Here is a 21,871-nt window from a genome sequence, read left to right as displayed (position 1 = left end):
GATGGACGGGTCCGAGGATCTCCCACCCCTCTTTTCCTACCAGCAACCTCTTGAGAAAACTTTTGGCTATCCGCAAATTTAGAGTGTCCCCATGCCGCACGGGCACTATACATTTGTCAGCCTACATTCGCGCGCTTTTTATGAAACGAAACACGCTAAACTCGAATAAAGAGGGGAAAACAAAAATAAAGCGACTCAATGTAAAAAATGTTATTTTTAATTCGGTAAGGGTAAAAATCGTTTCCAGAAACTTTCGTTTCCATTGTTATACATCAATAGGTTATAGGCGGCGGAAAATAACCTTGAAGCTCTTAATTGATAGTAACAGACTGTAGTGGTCGGCGACTTGCTGTGATGACACTGGTTTTTCATTTGCATTGCCTCTTAATTGAAAACTATAAATGGATGTAAAAGATTTTGTTAATTTTAACAAACAAATTGTGAGGAAAAATTGTTTAATAAATTACTAAAGCAATAATTTTTGCGCTAAATATTTAAAAGCATCTGTGAAAAAAGTAAAACAACCTGATGTAAAACAAATCGGATGAAAGAAATTAAAAAATGAAATATTAAAACAGATAGTAGATGTTTAGTTAGCAAAAATTTCTGAAAAGTTCGCTAAGAATAAATCTAATATCAGAAATAAATATTTAAATTGGAATAAAATTTGCTCAGATTAGTATTTAGCAGATGTTTGTTATAATTTCAAAGAAAAAGATATTTATAAACATCGAATGGCGACATATCGGCAACTAACTCTTTGCCAGGAAGACAGAAATTAATTTTTTTATATCTCCTTTCATGGGCACATTTGCCAGGTCAAATGATTAATAGATGACTGATAGCGTAATATAACATGACGTAACGGTCAAAAATTTCGGAGACTGATCTACAAATGCTTTTAATATCAAAATCAATCATTTTACATAAAAATGACTTTTTTAGAATTGCATAAATATTAAAACTATTCGTAATAAATATGACTTAGTTATCTTAATAGTTATATCAAACAGTTACATTATTTTTAACGCATACAGGAATGCACTGATGTGAGTAATAAATGACGTTAAATATATTTTATTAACTGCTAATAGAAGTTTATATATTCATTAATTTATTATTTAATACATAAAAATAAAAATATTCATTAAGTTTATCAGCTGAAATGCATTATGAATCATATCATTTGCGTATATAATGAAGTTGATCCATTACATATATTTTTAAGATAAAGTTATTAAGAAATAAATTTATAGCTTATAAATCATTCAGAAAAGCAAATGCCGTTATACTTTAAAAGTAAAGTTAAAAATATTGCTGTGATATCTGCTAATTTATGCAATTGTTAAAAATATTGGCCAGGTCAAATTTGTTAGACCACATGAATGATAAATAGTATGGTAGTGTAACGTACAATATGACTAAAGATTAGAGGAATTGCATGCACATGTTCCTAATGTCAAAAGCTGAAATTTTCAGATTTGATTTCACTTTTGTTAGTGAAATTTAAATTTTGTTTGCAAATTGTTGTACCCTTATTAACAAGATGGAAATTTTGATAATTAAAAAATCAGATTTCTTCTTAGATTCTTTCTTCTTAGAGACTTCCGAGACCCCATTATTTACATGTGTTTCCAAGTAACAATTGTGTAATATCCCAAAGTGAGGTATATCATGTTACTTGATATAAGATAAATACTGCATTACTATTAATACTTTTGCAGATTTTAAAATTAGTCATTAAAGGAACATTAGACTGACGTACGGTTTGAATAAAACACTATCAATTTCGAAGAAGTTCCTTTCCTTGAGAAAGACAAAAACATTTTTTGGTAATGGGAGGAGCAACTGCCAAAACTTACGAGGAGATCCAACGAACGGGGCAAAGCGATAATGAACGTAGTTTTTTAAATAAACATGGTAACTATTCTTCTCACTTTTGCCAAACAACATTTTTCCTGAAGAAGAGGAGGGAGGTCTGCCAGTCTTCGAAATCGATAGATTTTTATTGAAAATCTGCTGCAATCGAAAGTTGATTTTTTTTCTTTTTCCTAATTTTTAAATTTTAGGTTTTACATTTGTGTGTTATGCTTTCACTTAAAAAGCGTTTTCAAATATTAAATGAACAGCTAACAGAAACTGTGAATTGTAATAAAAACAAAATATATGATTGCAGTGGCTCCACGTGCCAGTCAGAAGTCATAAGTCTACAATATTAGTAAAAGTCCTACTTATATGCAAAGAAAACCTTACGCTTGCCAATACAATGATGTGGTCCTAAATGGCGGTAGAATCTCAGTTTAGTAAAATGAACATATTTTGCTTATGATCCATTAGCTAGATAAAAGGTTAACTTTTCCCTTTAATTTCTGGTAGTACCATGAAATTGTATACGATTCAGTTCGCTTCCCTAGACACATTTTTTTTTCTTTTTTAGTATTTCCCGTTTGACCTTAATGTCCCCAAATGACTTGTTCTAGTCTTCAGGACAAATGCGGTAAGCATTTCCGAAAAGAAAATATGACCTTTTTTTCATGTTCTATGCAGGTGATGAATTGGGTTTCTTTTCATCTCTCAGCGATTTAAATAATGGCGCATATGGGTATTTTGTTGTTTTCTCATTTCATTAGCGCTTTTAGCAATTAACGAGGAAAATGAAAAGACTAAACGTTGTTTAAGGTTCGGATAGAAAAGAAATAAATTATATTTAAGCAATAAATGAGGGTACAGTCCCAAGAAAGCAGTTGTGATGTTCAAAAACAAGAAGAGACACTTAGTATCCGAGATTAATACGCATTAAATGGAAATTTTGCTATGAAAAGGTTTAAAAAATACGGAAAGGAGAGAATTGAACTGAGCTTAAAAGAAGTAAAAAACGGAATTTTAGTTGAGAATTGAAATGTAGAATGTATAACGAAAGCAAACATGGCAGTTACTTAGAGTATAGAAACCGTTTTAAAAATATCACACGACTATTGATCAACAACCCATAGTTAAAATTTAAAAGGTATTTTAAATAAAGCAATTTTTCAAATTACAAGAATTTTATTCGAGAAAAATATTCCACTAAAAATATTAAAAAAAAATATTAATCTTTGTACGGACCATTTAAAAAGAAAATTCTAATTAGAAATTTGTTCTTTACGCTATTAAATGTCTCTATCAAAATTCATTTTTAAGTGGCCTGTAAACGATTTTTCTAAATGAAAGTACGTATCACAGTGAACTTTCTCTAAGGTGACCACTTGCATTTCTAGATAGCGCTGCTCTTTCGTGAAGGTGGTCATCTTAGAGAGAACATGCTCAGCAGATATTTGTTTATGCTGCCATAAATACTAATCACTTTCAAAACTAATTCATCTTAGGCAGGTGAGCACGACGAGATAGTTTACGTATATGTACTCATAAGAAGTACTTTTTAAAAATTAATTACTTTATAACAGTTATAGTTATTTATTGAAGACAAAACAGCAGTCCTTTTCCTTAGTTGGAAATTCTTCGAATTTTTTTGTCTGTTGTTATTGCGTGAGCATATATGCCATCATTTTCCCTTCTGCAGCTGAAGAAAAAGCTTCTCTTTAAATTCCGAAATTAGGCCTCAACTTCTATTCATTTAACACTGATTTTTGTTTTAGTTGCTGCTGTTAATGCTCATTTGTCGTCTAAGCCGACGAAACTCCTCTTGGGAAGGAGCACAAGTTTACGCCTGTAGTTGGAAAAAAAGCCTTGAGCACCTTAACAAGTGACAGTGCGATTTAGCTCAATTCCGACCCCAAATTGAATGAGAGCCCCTGGGGGAGGGGTCGGGTACGATGGTCTCCCACACTTCTTCCCCTGCCACAACCTTTCAAGAGGACTTTCGGCTTGCCGCATATTTAGAATGCCACCATGCCGCACGGACACTGTACATTTACAAACATCCCTGCCTTCTCCGGCGTTCGAATCCGGGCCCTTTTTTAACGTGTTATTTTAGCTAACACTAAAGAAATCAGATCCATAAAAAGTTATAACAATTACAGATAAAATTATAAAATACTTAAATTATTTAAGCATTCATCAATTCTTTTCAGATTAAACTTATTCTTAAAATTCTTAATTCGCATTTAAGTTAGTTAAGAATGCGCTGTTCACTTCGAAAGCTAAAATAAATCTTATTGAATATTGATATTAAAGTACTTCTGAGAATTGGCAATATGGCAGACCACGTGGATAATAAATGTAATAGTAAAAGAAGGTAATGTAATGGACATAAAAATGCTAAGTTTAAAATTTATAGAAGTTTCTATGTCCTGCAATATACAGAATTTAAATGCCGCAATAAAAATGCCTGAAGACAATGCCCTAAGACATGGCTAGAATTGAATTGCTTAAACGGTTTTCACTCTCCAGTAAAAAGCAAATGGTGAAACTCTTTATTCTGCAGTCGAATAAAAATTGAAGCCTACGAGACACAAATTTTGCATTGAACGTTCATAAAAGTTAATAATCAAGGGCGATATCTTTTATAAGGTTGTAATTTAAAAATTACATGCATAACGATCTTAAGCTCGATTCGTTTATGATACAGAATATCCTGATGAAATATTTAAAATGTTGATACAACGCAGAATTTCAATGTAAAGACGACTTAAATTACGTCATTTTTAAATTTGAAAACATGGTATATGACCGAAAGTTAAAAAATATTTTGTTGTGAGATCATTTTGAAATATATAAGATAGGAATAAGATATTTAATAATAAAACGACATTAAAGAATACAAATTTATGCAGAAATATATTAAAGTACTGGAGTTCCGAAATTAAAAGAAATAATATAGGATCTATATATATTCATTTGAATTCATTTTTCAAAAAATGGTATCCATGAATAAGAAGCGCAGTGAGAATAAATGCAATTAGCGCTTTATCTGCATTTATATTTAGCGCAAAAGCTCACGATGCAATTTAAATCTAATTTAAAATCTTATGTTTCAATATGATATACTCAGTCTTTCGCCATACCGTTTATGTAAAAGCTTTCAAAACCTATTAATACTTTGTTATAGGAAAAGTATAAAACTGAAACAAAAATTTATTTTTCTTCCAGTGCATACGGTTGTTAAGTTATTTTATTTACATATTTATTTACATACTGCTATAAAACTGCGTTGCATAACACAGTTTCATGAAACACTTCTGTATGGGAATGAATGAATATAAGTTTTACTCGTTATCACTTTTACCGTTTCTTAAATATAATTAGAAACGAAGTGAGAAAAGCATTTCTTAATAAAAAGTGATCAAAAAGATTAGTTAAAATACAAATTTAATACTATCTCTGGAAGAACAAAGTTAAATGCAACAAAATAAGATTTACATAAGGTATTAGCTATATAACAATCATATGATTTACTGATGTAATGCTTAAAGCAGTCAAACTAATAAATTCTAAAAAATACTCACCAGCGACTAGTTGTATCCTGCCGACCATCATAGCCACTAATTGCCTATTTCTTCTGCCAACGATCCACACATTGCAAAATGCCAGAATGGAGCACCAGGTGAGAAGAACACATCCGCTACCAAAAAGGACATAGGATGTTTGCCAAGAACTGGATGGAAAGTCCTCTCCGAAGTTATGGCATTCAAGTTCTTCAGCTGATTCAGAGTTTTTGCCACTGTAACACACAGAAACCATGCCCAAAGTCGACACAAGAGCTTTCTTGTCATACTCAAGAACTTCACTTCGAGTTTGGTGTTCCTTGACAAACCATTCTGGATGAACATATGCCGTCGTGGCGAGAGTTGATACTAACCAAGATAGCAAAATCCAAAGCACAGTCACAGGCCAAGAAGTGACCAGTTCGATATGCACTACAGTGCAAGGAGATTGATGGCTTGAAGACAGTTCTTGCTTAAGAATTCCTTCATTCATACATCGGGTTTTGCATACTTTGTACTGCATGTTTCCCAAAGAGTTTTACACAGAGCTTACATTATGAACTTGATGTCAGATAATTGAATTTTTACATTCACACATGCATATTTGCCTTCTGCTAAACAATTTAAGTATGAAGATAGGTATCTTTACCAGATATTCTATAACCAGGTAAACTTGATTAGAAACATCGTCATAGTACCCATAGAATATTGCAACAAATGATACATTCAAAATAAATTCAGATGAATTGGATAACTAAATTTTAATTTTACTGTTTCTGTTTCCCGCTGCATTGTTGTTCTGGCTTCGAAGTTCTACTTCTTTATTCGGAGAATTATAATGATTTCTCCAGTCAGTCTTAAATATGACGCACAAAGATCTGAAAGAAAAGTAATTTTAGTTTCTTTAAAAACATGAATAAAATAAAAATAAAAATTAAAAAATAAAATAAAAGTTACAGTACTCAATTAAAAATGTCTCGAAATTTATGATTAAAAAAACCATCAGACTTAAATTTGAAGACATCTCTACCTTAACAGAAAAGGGAGGAATCTAGACTAATCCTCCTCCTTTTTTTCTTTTACACCACATGCTTGTGTTTATTATGTCACGTGGACTGCATTGTAGTATTCCTCTCTCTTAGTATAATAATACAAGAAATTTATTTGCAGATATATATATGTTACCGGTAATGTACTTGGATGGTACAGAAATGATTGACGCAACGACTGTCACAACGAAACTATTACACGATGCGACATAGAAAACAAGTGAAACAGACACAAGGGGGCGTGAGTTACTCAGAATGCATAGATGACGCTGGTTTTAGGCCGAATGGTATAAGTCAGCGGCCGTCCCTTTCGCCGTCGTCATTGAGAGCGTGGACAGCAATGATGGAAGATGACTATCATAGTCAGCGCGGTTTCCATGGAAGGAAAGGATACAGGGTAGTGAGATCCACAGTCCCATGGTGTCGGTATGCGGGAACAAAGCGCCCTCAAGGCGTACCGTACAGCGTTGGTTGGCTAAGTTATCTTCAGCAGTGGAGTGGAGACTGCAGTCAGAGGTGTCAGCGCGTAACGATCAGCAACATCGCATGCAGCAGCCGTGTCTGATTTGATCATGGCGAACAGGCGCATAACGTTCAATGAGATGCAGGAAGAGACAAGGCTTGCGCGAGGAACATTGCAGGCGATTGTGCATTTTGATTTGGAGATGACAAAGGTGTGTGCAAAGTGAGTGCCTCATGCACTCACAACAAAAGGCGAAGTGCTTCGACATCTGCAAAGAACTTCTTGCACTACACGATGCCGAACCGGATGACTTCTTCGCCCACCTGGTCACGAGGGAGGAGTCGTGGTTTTTGCACGACACTCCCGAAAAAAAAAAAAACGCAGCTTCATGGAGTGGAAGCTTGCATCAAGCCCAAGTCCCAAGAAGCCTAGGCCAGCGTTGAACACACGGAAACAAATGGCAACATTCTTCTGAGATGTCCAGGGCGTTCTTTTCGTGGACTGGCTGGAGCCTAGGTGCAACATCAACAGCGACCGGCACTGAGATGTTGCCAGAACGCTGCGACTGGGCATTTAATAGCACCGTCCGAGAAAATGGGCACGGTACGTGCTGTTGCAGCATAACAACGCACGTCCCCACGCCAGCCAGAACACTCGCGATACTCTCGAGGGATCGAGCTTCACTGCATTGCCACACCCTCCGTACTCGCTCCATCTGGATGAAGGACGCAGTCAGTGGCCAACATGTTGAATCTTTTGCCGAATTGCTCGCAATTGTCCGTAGGTGGTGCTCCAACACTCCCACAGACTGGTTTACCAAAGCCCTCCGGGACCTCCTAGCCTAATGGCAGAAGTGTATTGACTTAAGCGAGGATTATTTCTAACTGATGTACTATCCGTTTTTTGTTAATAAATTGTATTACGCTCTGTGACCGGCATTCTATAAAACTCTTAAGCATTTTATAGAATGCCTGGCATTTTAAGCATGAAATATGAGAATTATTATATACTTTAAAATGCCTGGCATTTTTAGGCATGAATAATGAAATATGACGTAAGATTTATTCTAAGGTTTTAACAGTTATTGTTAGTTAAAGTTACTTTCCTATCCTTTCTAATTTCATCTTACAAATTTCCGGCCAGAGTGTGTTTTTAGAATCGTGGTTAAATGTTGTACTTAAGAAGGAAGAGCAGTACTTAAGTCGAAGTTCCAATGACTTCGTTAGTGAGCCAGAAATTCTGACTAACGCGCTTTCGCCTTTTGGCTATCCTTTCACTAAGCTATTACTGCCGATAACATCGCGGCAAAAAAATCGCGGAAGAAAAAGTCGCGTAGAAAACAACACAAGGCAAAAACGTCGTGCTACAAAACATCGTGGGAGAAAACATCGCAGTTCTTAAACATCGTGGTACAAAACATCGTCGTCGAAAATAAAGGGTTCAAAAACTTCGCAGTTTAAAAACATCGTCGTCGAAAATATCGTGGTAAAAAATAAAGTGTTTACAAATCATCGCATGACGATAACATCGCAGACGTGCTTTTTTCAGGTTTTAATAATTGTAAATGGATATTCCCATAATGATTTGTGAGCGCAAGATGTGAAGAAGGATAATTTTAACTTTCACATTTTTTATTAATTAATAAATTTTTGCTTAAAAAAGTGAGAAGGAAACTTAAGCATAGAAAATTAAATGCAACTTATAGATTATACTTTTCATGAAAAATTACCAGTAAAAACTTTATAAAAAATTATTTATTAATGGCCTTTTTTAGTTAACTATGTCGGTTTAAAATTCTATTAAGTGCTATAAGTTGCATTAATTTTCTATGCTTAAGTTTTCTTATTTTCTCAGCAAAAATTTATTAGTTTATAAAAAAGTGTGAAAATAAAAATTACCCACCTTCACATCTTGCGCTCACAAATCATTATGGGAATATCCATTTACAGTTATTAAAACCTGAAAAAAGCATGTCTGCCATGTCATCGTCCTGCGGTGATTTGTAGACACTTGATTTTTTACCACGATATTTTCGACGACGATGTTTTTAAACTGCGAAGTTTTTGAACCGCTTTATTTTCGACGACGATGTTTTGTACCACGATGTTTTAGAACTACGATGTTTTCTCTTTACGATGTTTTCTCCCACGATGTTTTGTAGCACGACGTTTTTGCCTTGCGTTGTTTTCTACGCGACGTTTTCGTCCGCGATGTTTTTGCCGCGATGTTTTCGGCTGCAACCTTACTACCCTCGACCGTATTTCAGGCCCTTGATAGCTTCGCCAGTTTAGTTGATATTTAGGGGTCAACTATTTAGAATTTTGATGGCTTCGGCTATATCTTTTAATTAAGCATTAGATAAGTTTTATTTCTTATTATTTGAGTTCAAGCGCAAGGGGAGGCTTTGCTGTACGTTCTGAGAGAGGAGCCAACTGTTCAATTCTTATTTTGAGAAATGAAGGGTAATTAACCCTTCTTGAGTTTACGTTTCTGTTTCCTGAGCTAAAGCGATTATTCGCTTACCAGTTCTCAAGGTTCCGCACATTTAGCTGTAAACTAAAAGATGAAACCTTATAATGATAATTATTATATACTTTACATAGGCACTGTATATAATACCTAGGCATCCTATAGAATGACAAATGCTCTTTAGGCAAAGTATGAATACAGGTCAGATTCAAAACTTCAAACGTTATTTTGAAAAAATAATGAAATAGTGCCATTAAAATATTTATTATTTCTCAAAATACAGAGAAAAATTAGTCATATAATCTTGGTATACCATAATAAATTTATATTCTGTACCGGTTGAGACTAGAAATCAATAAGATCTACCTGACAATGGGAATTAAATTGAGAAAAAATCATTTTCACAAGAATGTCCTTTTTAATACATTTTGCTTTATATGGAACGGATCACTAAGGTGGATTGTACAGTTCAATATCATTTAAGTGCAACGTTTTTGTATTTGGTTGCAGGTTCTTTCAACATTCTTTCCAGACTTCTAATAGCCAAATGAGTTTCACGAAGTAAGTGATATAACTGAGCGTCTGTGCCGTATTTTGCACAAACATAACATCATAGCAATTTAGAATATTGTTTTTCACAAACATGACATCATAGCAATTTACAATTTAGGATTTTGTTTTTCACAAACATCACATCATAGCAATTCAGGATAAATGAGTTTACTTTTGTTTTTCCCAAACGTTACATCATAGCAATTCTGCAACTAATATTCTCGTGATTTCGTCTAAGTAGTAATTTTGGCTCTTCTTATAGCACCTTTTAACTTCCTGTAGTTAGTTTTGGTTATTCGAAATGAATGGGAGATGTATTTCATACTTTGCTGGTTTGCCATTTGGCAATCTATAGAATGCCAAATGGCAAACTAATGTGTGAAATGTTTAATCATTTCTTACACTGCAGGCCAGTTTTCGGTATTCTATAAAATCCTCAGGTATTATATAGAATGCCGGATATCATACTTTGCCGATAACATATATATAAAAATAAATGGAACAGTTTATATTGACTTTTTTATGTTTTTTAAGTTCTACAAATAATTGCTAATAATTGCTACACGCACTGCACGTAAAGCTTCATCAAGGTAAGAATCAGTCAGCCGATTTCTATATTAATTCTTGCATATTTTATTTTAGAACAGAATAATTCTCAAAACTACCCTAATAGCGCAATTTTATAGAGACCGGTATGTTTCAGACATTAATTTCTGCAATTTAGCATACTGCTAATAATAATCGGTCAATAGGCCGAGGATGATCAAGATAATATTTGAATTACTTCTAATATCAGTTTTTTGACTGAACATCGGAGAAAGAAATCAGAAAGTTTCACCAATAATATTTTAAAGAAGTTAATATAGACTGAAACTTTTGTTTTTTTCTACATTGGTATTTTTGGAGTAAGATTTTATACATAAACGAACAGCAATATTTAGAAAACAATATTTAGTGTAAGCATTGAATAATCACAGATGAAGACCAAACGAAAGACGTAGAATGCCACAATACTATAACATGAGTAAAGCATTAACTTAAAACCAGTGGTGATTTTAATTTTTATATATGTTGGCAACGTTTCGTACACCTTGTTTATTGAAAAGATAAAATGTATACGTTAAAACTACTCTGAAAATTTAACATGTTTCATGACACTAACTTTATAAAATTATTATTGGAAATTTTATGGATTTTTTTCAATTTTTAATCATCAGTTAGTTACAGTAAGGATCTCTTTAACAAATTTATTCAATAATTTTGAGAATCGAGTTATTCGAGATAACAAAGTTTGATTTAATATTTTTTGGATAGCATTTCTCGTAAAAATAAAATATAGTTATAAATCAATAATTAATATTCTTCTTAATCACTTATCTGAAATCAACACTGAAAAAAATTAAACTGGCCAACTGAAAATTTGTTTCCAGAAAATGATTCGACTTCAGAAATTTTTAAACTGTAATTTAATTTCCTTTAGAATAAATTCTGACTTTTTCCACTAGATGGCGGAATCAAGTGATAGATTAGTTTTCTGATTCAATAAACTATCAGACTTCGAATATTCAAATGCTTGATTGAAAATTCGATTTAATATTAAAAAAATGATATGAATTTTTTAAACTATGTTATAGTAACTTTTTTGAGGTACCCAGTTAAAATTTACCACTAGTTAAAATTACCACTAGTTAAAATTTACGGACATGAAATAATACGAGATTTTATTCTTTATATGAATTGTTTACAGAGATGCATACGATGTTGCTATATTTAAGTAAATAATTAATTAAAAACTCCAAATAATTTGGCTTAAATGTTTTTACATTCAGTAGTTTATATAAACAATATAAATCGAGATAATATTTCACATGAATATTCTCTCAATTTTGTAAATTCATAAATTTTTTAATTAGTACTTCGTTGCTATAGAATTACAGTTAAACCTTTTTAAGATGAACACCAACTATATCCAGATGATTATGGTCTTCTGTGAAAATGGTCGCTTTAGAAACGTAATTTCCGCTGCAAATGTTTATTTCAGTTCTCAGGAATTATGGTCACATTTAGAAAGGGTGGCCAGAGAGAGGTATAACACACAGTTATTATCATAAATGGAAGTATTTCAAAGTCTCAAGTGGAATATTATTAACAATGAAGAATTTACGCGAAGTTTATTTAATAAAACATTTTATCATTTTTCGTCTCATGATATTGAAGTAACTTTAACAATGTTTATAAGCAGTCATAAAATGAAAAGGGCGGAATAAAAATAAATTGCCTGTTTTTTTCTTCAGCTTAATGAAGTCTAACTTGTAACCTCATTGTTGAAGGAAAATGCTTCTTAGCTTAAGCTCTTAAAACTAGGCTTCGTAAGAGGATTTGCGAACAAAGAAATCCGCATCTTTAATTTGAAGAGCGAGCTTCTGTGCTTCTGATGCCCCCTCTCGTTTTGGAGGTTTCCTAGTATTTTTATTCATCCACGTGAATTGTTGCGCTATACACGTATAGCATGAGCAGTAGTTCTCACTAAAATTACTAGTTTGGGATCATTTTTTAAGGAGAGTTAGGACTTAAGAGTAAAGAATTTTTTTAATTTTCACTACATTTTATTAAATATGGTAGACGTCTCTTATTCTCTCGAACGGGCAGAATTTTGGTATTTAAGAGTTTGCTATTATACCTGCTTTCTTAGAAAAGAAATTTAAGAATATGATACAAATTCGTTAAATTTGGATATTTTACTATGTTAGAAACATCTTTAGAGGATTCCTTCCAAAACGTTTCGGTCATAATACTTACTCGGGTATGCTAATACGCATTTATTATCAACGCAGCTTTCGTAAGGGATACTATTATGCCAAACGTAAAATCTTCACTTTATCTTCCCATGCCACCAAACATGCCAACATGCAGTTTTCAGAGTGCTGCCCTTCAACAAAAAATAGGATCTTTAATTTGGTTTCCACATTATAATTGTATCTAATAAAACTAATCTCTAAAATATCTAATAAACTATTTAATAACTAATCGATCTAAAATCTAAAATGCATTTGACAGTAATTTGAAATTTAATCTTACTTTTTAATACCATGTTTAATAGATATACTTTGAAACGTATTTTATCTGTAATATAGGCGCCTAGTAGTTTTGGTGAAATTTGCAGCATATTGTAATTATAAAATACAATGTTTCTAACACCATAAATTAGGTACTTCGGTTAGAATTATTTGATTTTTCGCACTATTTTGATTACTTGATTTTCCGTGATCTATCGCCTTAGTAAGTTCTCAAGCATAGTAAAAATAACCGTGCTTATATTTAGATTTGTATCCAGGAAAATAATAAATCTTACTTAAATTAAGACTATTAAAGAAACTTCAACTTACTTTTGTAAGCCCCGTGTTGTACATATGTGCTGCACCGGGAGTCTGTATATTTTCAAAATAAAACAAAAAACAAACAAACAAACAAAAAAAAAAAAAAAAAAAAAAAAAAAAAAAAAAAAAAAAAAAAAAAGGTCCCATAATTAGAGAAAATGATTTACGACTAAGATGAAAGTTAGTCCGAGTTCTGAGTAGGCTTTAAATAAGACACTGAGATGTATAAGTTTACTGTTGCAGGAATCGCACGGTTGGTAGTAGGAGGGCTGTAAAGTCGGCAAACGATTTTTTTTTAGTATTTCAGAAATTCAGTAAAATATATGGCAGTTCAAAGTTGAATTTTTTGTATGCTTTCTTAAATAGGATACTCTACAGAACATTTTTGCTGAAATTCTAACAGAAAATATGATACATATACATTAATTTAAATAAAAATAATTTTATAATTATGATTAAAATAAAAAAATAATAGGGAAACTTCAGCGTTCATATTACACATGCGCTTCGACATTGCCTGTCTACAGCATTTGCTCATTCGATGAAAAATCTGATATTCGCGATATCTTAAAAAAATCCTAAAATTCGTGGAAAAGATAACGAATATTCACGCTGAGATTGCCCTATTCATGAATGAAGAGTGTTTGTTTTAAAGCTATGCAGATTACAAACAAAATAAAATGCTATCGAATTTCTATTTAGATTATAAAGCTTTAATAAGAAAATACACGTATATGAAAGTTTAGCAACTGAAAGAAGTCAAAAACTTGATAAATACTAATATTTTCAATTCTTAAAACGAACTCCTACGAATAAACGAAAGAAGAGACAGACTTCTTGCTGCCTTGCCACGCGTGTATTTTTCAGTCAGTTCATGTCTGCCTTTAAGGCCAGAACTTAGTTCCTGCTGATAAACTAAGACGACGTATTATAGTATTTGCATTTCGCTCACTGCATATGTAGTGTCAAAAGGCCAATCTTCGCGTTAATAGTCTCTGTAAAGCATTTAAGTTTAGTTCTCATTTAGGTAAGTTAGTTTACTTCTTATTTTCTACGTTTTAGACCCAAAGTGCTGCTCTCTGTATCCCGGAGGGCGGGAGCGGCTGTAAGTTGTGAGAAATAAAGGGTTAAAGTTAACCCTTCTTATTGGTGTTGTCTCTTTCTACGCACACACGAACATAGTTTGAGTAAGCTTCCTGTTCCTACTCAGGACTCCAGGCATGTTTCCCAAGACAATTAGAAGGAATAGCGGTCCTGAAAGTTTTAGTTTATAATTTGAATTTACTGTTACTTTAGGTTAAATCGCCACAAGTGGGTGGCTGATTGGCAAGCACAAGTCATGCATTTATGTTCCAGTACAGAGTTAATAAAAAGGTTTGTTTCAGAACTTTCTTAAAATTTTGTATTTCCTTTTAAATAAAGCTATAATTCGCTTTAAGTTAGGGGAAATCATCAAATGATACTATTTTATGCTACCGTAAGAAGTCAAACGCTATAGATTTTTAAGCCTTTTTGCCTATTTACGATTTCGATACTCCAATTTTGGAAAACATTTTCTGCTTCGGCTTGTATGGTTTCAAATTATTGCATATTTTCATGAGTTGGATTGCTGGTATGTATATATTTTTTTAACTCGGTCTACTCAAAATAAAAGAATAAAAATGTTTAATATTTTTTATTGTTTTGATTAATCAATTACGAATTCGTACGTTCCCGTTTTCGAATCCCGGAGATGGCATGGATGTAATGTGTCCGTCTCTTCATACGAGGCAACGGTGGCCTATTTACTAGGTTCCTTCATAATAAGGAGATCACTGCCAAGGCCCTTGTATATGCCTATAAACAGCTAGAGCCCGCCATTGGCCCTCCAGAAAAACTGCACTTCTATATCCTTTCATTTTTATTGACCTAAAACTCATTTTTACTTCAAGTGACTTGCCGGCCTGACGGTAAGTTAGGGGAGCCTACTGCGGCATCGAACTACGCGTTTTTGAACCCCGAAGAAGGTATGATTACAATTATCCGTCCCCTACGGTGTTAACGGTGGTCCACCTATTAATTTCTTCCATAATAAAGTGGCCACCACTTCCGTCCTCAGTAAGGGTCAAGCCTAAGTCAGCTAAGTGACCGCCAATGGGGGAAAAAACTTTAAGTCAATTATACTTTAAGGAAATATTCATATGTAAACTTTTAGAGGAACATTTTGTGAATTTGAGAGAAGAATTTCAGACTTTTCTTAAAGAATGGTAAATTATCATTCTTTGATTAAAAGCAAGCATTTCATATTAATTGAATTTAGTTAGACAAACAGAGTTTCCTTATTAAGAGTATAACGCTGCTAATAAACAGAATAACGTGTTCAGAACGCTTCAGAGGAATCTCAAAGAATTTGAAATTTATCCTTTGTTGACAACTTGGGAGAAACCATTTGTTAAAGTCTTAACCAGATGACAGGCAATTAAGGTTATGCAAATGAGCGAAAGAATTAAACAAAAATATTCCAATCTTTTGGAAACATTTTTATGAAATTTAGGTGGAATGTTCTCGAGTCGCTTTAAAGACGTCAACAAAACAGAGCAGGAATTCTGGCGAAAACTTGGCGCCGATCCGAATCCATCAATCGCCAACGCATGCGTCAGCAGATCACTGATGATGGATGAGAAAGTTAAGGGTGAGAAATCCGGCAGCACTTTATGCTGCATTCTGCAACTCTTTCGGAGAAAATAAATTTCACAGTTCTAACTGGATTGGACATGAAACTGGCCTCATGTGTCATGGTTTGAAAGAAAAAAGGTCAAGAACTAAAACGAAATTCGACGCAGACTTAACAAGAAAATAATAAAAATGAAAAATCAGATGAATTTACAAAAAATGACAATTGCGTTAGTTTTGTGTCGGAACATCCGAAGTTTGAAAAATCAAGAGAATTAATTATTAAGAGGACGAGAAATGATAAATGTGAAAAGAAAAACTAAGAATATTTTCAAATGTACTTGCGATTTATGGCGCTGTACAAATATATATTGAATTATAAGTATGTAAGAAAAATGAGGAATGAACAAAGTAAACCTAGACTGTGGGTACCAAAAACAAGTCTGATAAAATGCAGAAAATCTTTATTCAAAACACAGGCTAATACAGTAAGGCCGGGGTTTATTTCAGCATACATGTTATTTTATGCTAATTAGTTTTAATATTTTCTGTTTCTTCTCTGGGTTCGAATCCAGGTGAACGAGCTGGTTGCATGGTTGGTTTTCGTGATTTTCCTCATGTCTAAAGTGATTACGAACAAAATTCCCTAGCAAATTCCTTCACGGAGGCATCTTTTTTCTTGAGCAGATAGCCCTGGGGTGCGTTTCTACACTCGAATAACCTAACTCAACCTACTTAACTTTCACCTTTAATTAAAATCCCGTAATAAAATATGTAGTTGCATAATTTTAATACACTCTTCAAAAATTGGACACTTTTTAGGAAATATAATTTTATTGCTTAATGTTAACATTATGCTGTTGTGACTAATCTCACTTGTCTGATGTAATAAAAACGAGCCCACGAATTTTATCGTGGTAAGGAGTACAAGACTACCTGTTTGTTGGCAAGAGACTTGGGTACCATAGATGACAGTACACTCATGCCCAGTTTAGATGGAGAGACCCTGATGCAGTCCGAGAGTCTCCCACCTATCTTTCCTACCACCAAACCATATGACAGGACTTTTGGCTCGCTAAGCATTTAGAGTCCCCATGCCACAAAGACACTATACATTTATAACATTCATGTTTTCTCAGGGATTCGAAGCCGGTCAATTCAGTACTATAGTCAGAATCACCAACTACTGTGCTGTCGGGCAGTAGTTAATATCATTAAAATCACCATAAACAAATGTAATAATGTTAAATAGCATTATGTGTATCATAAATAAATACTGCATAGAATGATAAAAACTAAATTAGGAAGAGAAGTACGCCAATGTAATACTTGAAATTAGGCCAGACAGCAATCTTGCTTTGGTGTAGATTAGGACAAATAGTAATTTAATTTGTTAGTTTTTTGTACACATGCTAAGCAGTTTCATTTATAAACATGTTATTACGATTAAAAAGTTTGTTATTCGAATACGGAACAGCACATGAAAGTTATTTACCTGAAGGAGAGACGTTTTCATCTCAGGAACTGCATGGGAAAACGGATCGTATTTTTATTACAGAAGGAGAAAATCATGAAAAGTGCTATGCAGTCAGCCTATTCATCAGGATCTGAATCAAACAATCAGTACCTAGCGGTCAAAACAATTGTCATATATGTTAGTCACTCTCAGCTGGGAGTCTAAAGAAAAATTTGTAAAATCTTCGCTTCCAGGAAGCCTGATTGGTTGGCTTACGTGAAGACATCACAAAAATACCTTCTCTTCCTCCACTGTTACTCGAGACAGAGATGCGCACAGAAGCATTTTTGTCAACGTCGTAAGGTGTTCCGGGTAAGTACCTGTACGACTGCTTCAATTAGAAATATCCTATTTAAGGTGTCTAGTCCTCAAAAAAGTTTCTGTTGTAGAGTCATTTGTGTTTTTTGAAGCAGAAGACGTGAAAAATGTTCAATGCCCTTGCCGGGATTCGAAACCTGGACCTCTCGAATATGCTTCGAGTCTATTTCCACTTGCATCCCGAAGGCATGGAAGAGGACGGAGAAAATACCTTATGAGGCAAGAATATTCGAATGTCGTTTATGACGCAGATACTGAGACTTTGAACGAAGTATTTGAATTATCCGAAATATTTGAAGATATGATGACACTTTGTAAATACAGAATAATTAGTCATAGCCAGATTTAATAATATTCTATGTAATTGGTACTTGCATTTTCATAAGTCAGCACAAATAATTTGGCCGCAATAAGCGATCATGTTCTAGAACATTTAAATTTTTGAATCATTGCGGTAAATAGAGGAGCGGCGGTAGAGAATTTGATTAGCTGGGAAAGCGGAAAACAAGAGTGATGTGTTCGAGGCGAATTCTTAATTCAAAGTGAATATTTTCGATTTCAGCATCACTTGAAATACTAAGTATTAACGATGTAAACTTATTATTGGATGGCTGACTTTCAGTTCAAAAGGTAACCATAGTCGCCAGCGTTACACAACAGTAACATGGCGTGGATTAATTTGGAAATTTAGACAGGTTTATTATAAGCAATTAATACTTTTAGAATACAAAGGACAAATATATCCATCTTAAATTAGCAAAAGGGACTACTGCAAAGTAAAATTAGCAGTTTAACGCATATTTCCATAATTACATACACACACATATATACATTGCAAATAAATATAAATAATTAATATTTCCTTCTATGCAATATTTAACAACATTTAAATTTTCTTTTCTGGAGATTTCACTGTATCCTTAGGTTTATTATAAAATAAAGCTTCAATTAAAGACCATAACGACCACCTAAGGCATAATTAAGGCTCTAGCAAACCACCTGTCTTTTGTAATATGTGTTATTTGAGAGTCCGGGTTTTTGGATCTGTCATGAAGACTTGTATTTAAAGAGTCTTTATTAGCTAAATATGTATATTTACCTATTTTAGTCTCTATTTTCATAAATTTACTTTCATCAAGATGGCATTTATACTATTAATGAAAGTAAGAAAGCAAAATATCTTAAATTATAAGCTAATATATAACAATTGACGAAAAATCTCATCAAAGGATAAAGCCAGTCATGGCGCTCAGAGGGTTGATAAAATGTATGAAGTTTATGTTATACATTTCAAGTATAATAAATCTGAAAACAAATAGGAAACAATCATGTAAATTGAAAAATTATATTTTATTAAGTATGTAAGGTATTTTTCTCGTCTTCCTAGCGTGCCTTCGCGGTGTAGTGGTCAGCACACTGAGCCGGTATTTCAGAGGTCCATGGTTCGATTCTCGGCGAAGGCGTTGCTAATTTTCCATTGTCATTTAAAAATACGAAATTCTGTTTGTGATTCATGATTTAATTCGTAAGCTAATTCACTTGGAAACCATATAAAACTTTCTCCTTTGAAATCTTTTAGTAATGAAGAACTAAGAATGTATTTAAATCCATAATTTATTTTTCAATTAAAGAGCGTATGTAAGTAATGAACAGAATGAAATTTCAAAATCACAATCTGTTCGTTGAATGCATAGTCATATTATAAGTCATGCTCATAATCACATTTTTGCATGTAGCCACATATTGTTCTATTTCGCATGTTTATGAAGCTATGATTTGGGTTAAGTTATCGAGTCAGTCGATCGGCGCCATTTTGTCCCCCACATTTTTGTAAAAACTATTCTGGTAATTCTTGAAAATATTTCAAACGTTTCATTATTTTTGCATTGCAATTATGCCAAAATTGTAGCACTTTAAAATTGCTTTGGCTTCATCAAACAGCCTAATTTGTTTATTTCTGTTTTCTCCAAGAATTCTTCATTATTTCAATATTTCGTTAAAATTAGGACGATTAATAATTGCAAAATTACTTTTAAGTGCTCAGTGGAAACGCAAAGTCTCATATCCTTCATCTTTAATAAAATGTTACAAACAATAAACTGCAGAAAGAAGAGCATATGAAATGCCGACATAAGCCGAATATTAATCTTTATATATATACATTATAGTTAGCACAGTTGTGAATGTACAGCTGTGCTAACTGTTTGAACTGTCCATGTTGAAAAATTTTCGAAGGAAATAAAAATGTTGTTTTAATGAAAATGCAAATTATAGGAAAACACAAACTTATTAGTTTATACTGAAATCAAAGAATTTGATATGAGGCATTTTATTACATCATTCTCTTTATTGCAGTAAGTTGGTACCAAATCGTATATATCTTGAGGTATCTAGGTAATACAATTTCATATTCCTTTGCCAATGTTATGAAATTAGGTAGAGAAACAAATAACCATATATTGTATTACTAATTTCAGTGCTTGAAAACCGGAAAGAGAAAAATATACGGTGTCTACTGTTCTGAAGAAATAGCTTAAATGAGAAACATAGCACATTCAAAAGCTCCATGAAGTCATACTAATATTATTATTATACTATGTATTCTAAAGGTCTTATTAATTTCAATATTATTCTTTTTATATGCATAAAGTACTAACCTCCTACATGTGCATATATTTTACATTGTTACTATGTCGAGACATTAAGTTATTTCGTAGCAGGAGAGATGAAAAATGATCAACGCCTTCGCCGGGAATCGAATTACGGAGCTCTGAAACACACGCTAAGCGTGCTGACCACTGCACTACGAAGGCATGCTAAGAAGGCGGAAGAAATACCTTCTATACTCCCCTTTTGAAAGGGCGTGGAAATAAATTCATAGGGGACCCAATCGCCAAATCCTGGCTGTGGAAAATCCTCGTCCACTACCCTTTTTAGTTCAGGCTCCACTGTAGAGACATTAGGTTATTTCGATGCAGGAGAGATGAAATATGAGCAACGCCTTAGACGAGAATCCAACCACGGACCTCTGGAATACGCGCGTAGCGTTCTGACCACTACACTACAAAGGCATGCTAAGAAGGCGGGCGAAAAAGCTTATAACTATAAATTAGAAGTTTCTAAACGATATGTTGAAAAACCTGTGAAGGGGGGAGAAATACGCGAGTGGGAGAAATATGAGAGTAAAATAAGGTGTTTTTGATATAATGTTAAGCAGAATAATGGGAAAAGTAAAATTAAAATATTTGCAAAGTAAGGCATTTAGCTTTCATGCGTACGTACTATATTGCTGAGCGTAATATATATTAATTATATTAATTAGTATATAATTAGAAATTGTAGTAAGCTCGCCTAAAAGTTACCAGGAGCTGTTAAACAAGTATATTAATTAGATTTGGTATTTTAACTTTCTATCACATTTTTGTTATTCGTTACATTATACACCTATCAGATGGATGAATGTATAAGACCACCGGCTGGTTTCGATACCCGGCGAACAGTTGGCAGTTCGTCTTTCGTGGCTTTTCCAGTAAGCAAAGCGATAAAAACACAGATTTCTTTACAAAACATTACACGAAAGTCTTTTTTTTTCTAACCTATATAACTTTCGCATACATTATTACAAGCAATTAATTAGCAAATCAGCTTTACATTCTATATGACATCTGTGTACATTCGTTGTAAATTTTATGCGTAGTTACACTTCACTGTTCCGTATTTGTTTTGTATTATTTATTTATTTTTTATGAGTTTGAAGAGTTTATCGATATTTTTCTAAACAAAGGACAAATACATTCTTAATTGTTCACGAATATTAGTCTCTTTTTCTTAACTGATTACTTCCCAGTAATAACTCTATTTTTTACGATTTTAAGTCTCATCAACAAAACAAACCTTGATTTTTAGCTTTTTTTGGGCACAGGATAAAGAAATCATAAATTAGTTTTTAAAGGTATCAGTTTTAATACCACAGAAAAAGTTCAATTTAATACTTTGTGTTGTAATAACTTATCTGACATTAACAAGTTCACGAATTTTATTGTGGCGAGGAA

The 21,871-nt window shown here is 33.2% G+C and overlaps 1 protein-coding gene across 1 annotated transcript in view; it reads right to left on the bottom strand.

Annotated features, from left to right (window-relative positions):
- Positions 1 to 21,871, bottom strand: part of LOC118185285 (LHFPL tetraspan subfamily member 7 protein-like) — a 216,037-nt gene that overhangs the window by 192,167 nt on the left and 1,999 nt on the right. The window contains exon 2 of the mRNA XM_085819203.1: positions 5,445 to 6,301. Coding sequence (XP_085675329.1) covers positions 5,445 to 5,946 — 502 coding nt within the window. The 5' untranslated portion in view covers positions 5,947 to 6,301. The remainder of the gene's footprint in view (positions 1 to 5,444; positions 6,302 to 21,871) is intronic.

Source organism: Stegodyphus dumicola, chromosome 6, assembly GCF_044657685.1.
Source record: "Stegodyphus dumicola isolate Sdum_Otavi_A_Nest chromosome 6, ASM4465768v1".
Lineage (NCBI taxonomy): Eukaryota > Metazoa > Arthropoda > Arachnida > Araneae > Eresidae > Stegodyphus > Stegodyphus dumicola.
Note: the sequence above shows the minus strand (reverse complement) of the source record. Positions and strands in the feature narration are given on the sequence as shown.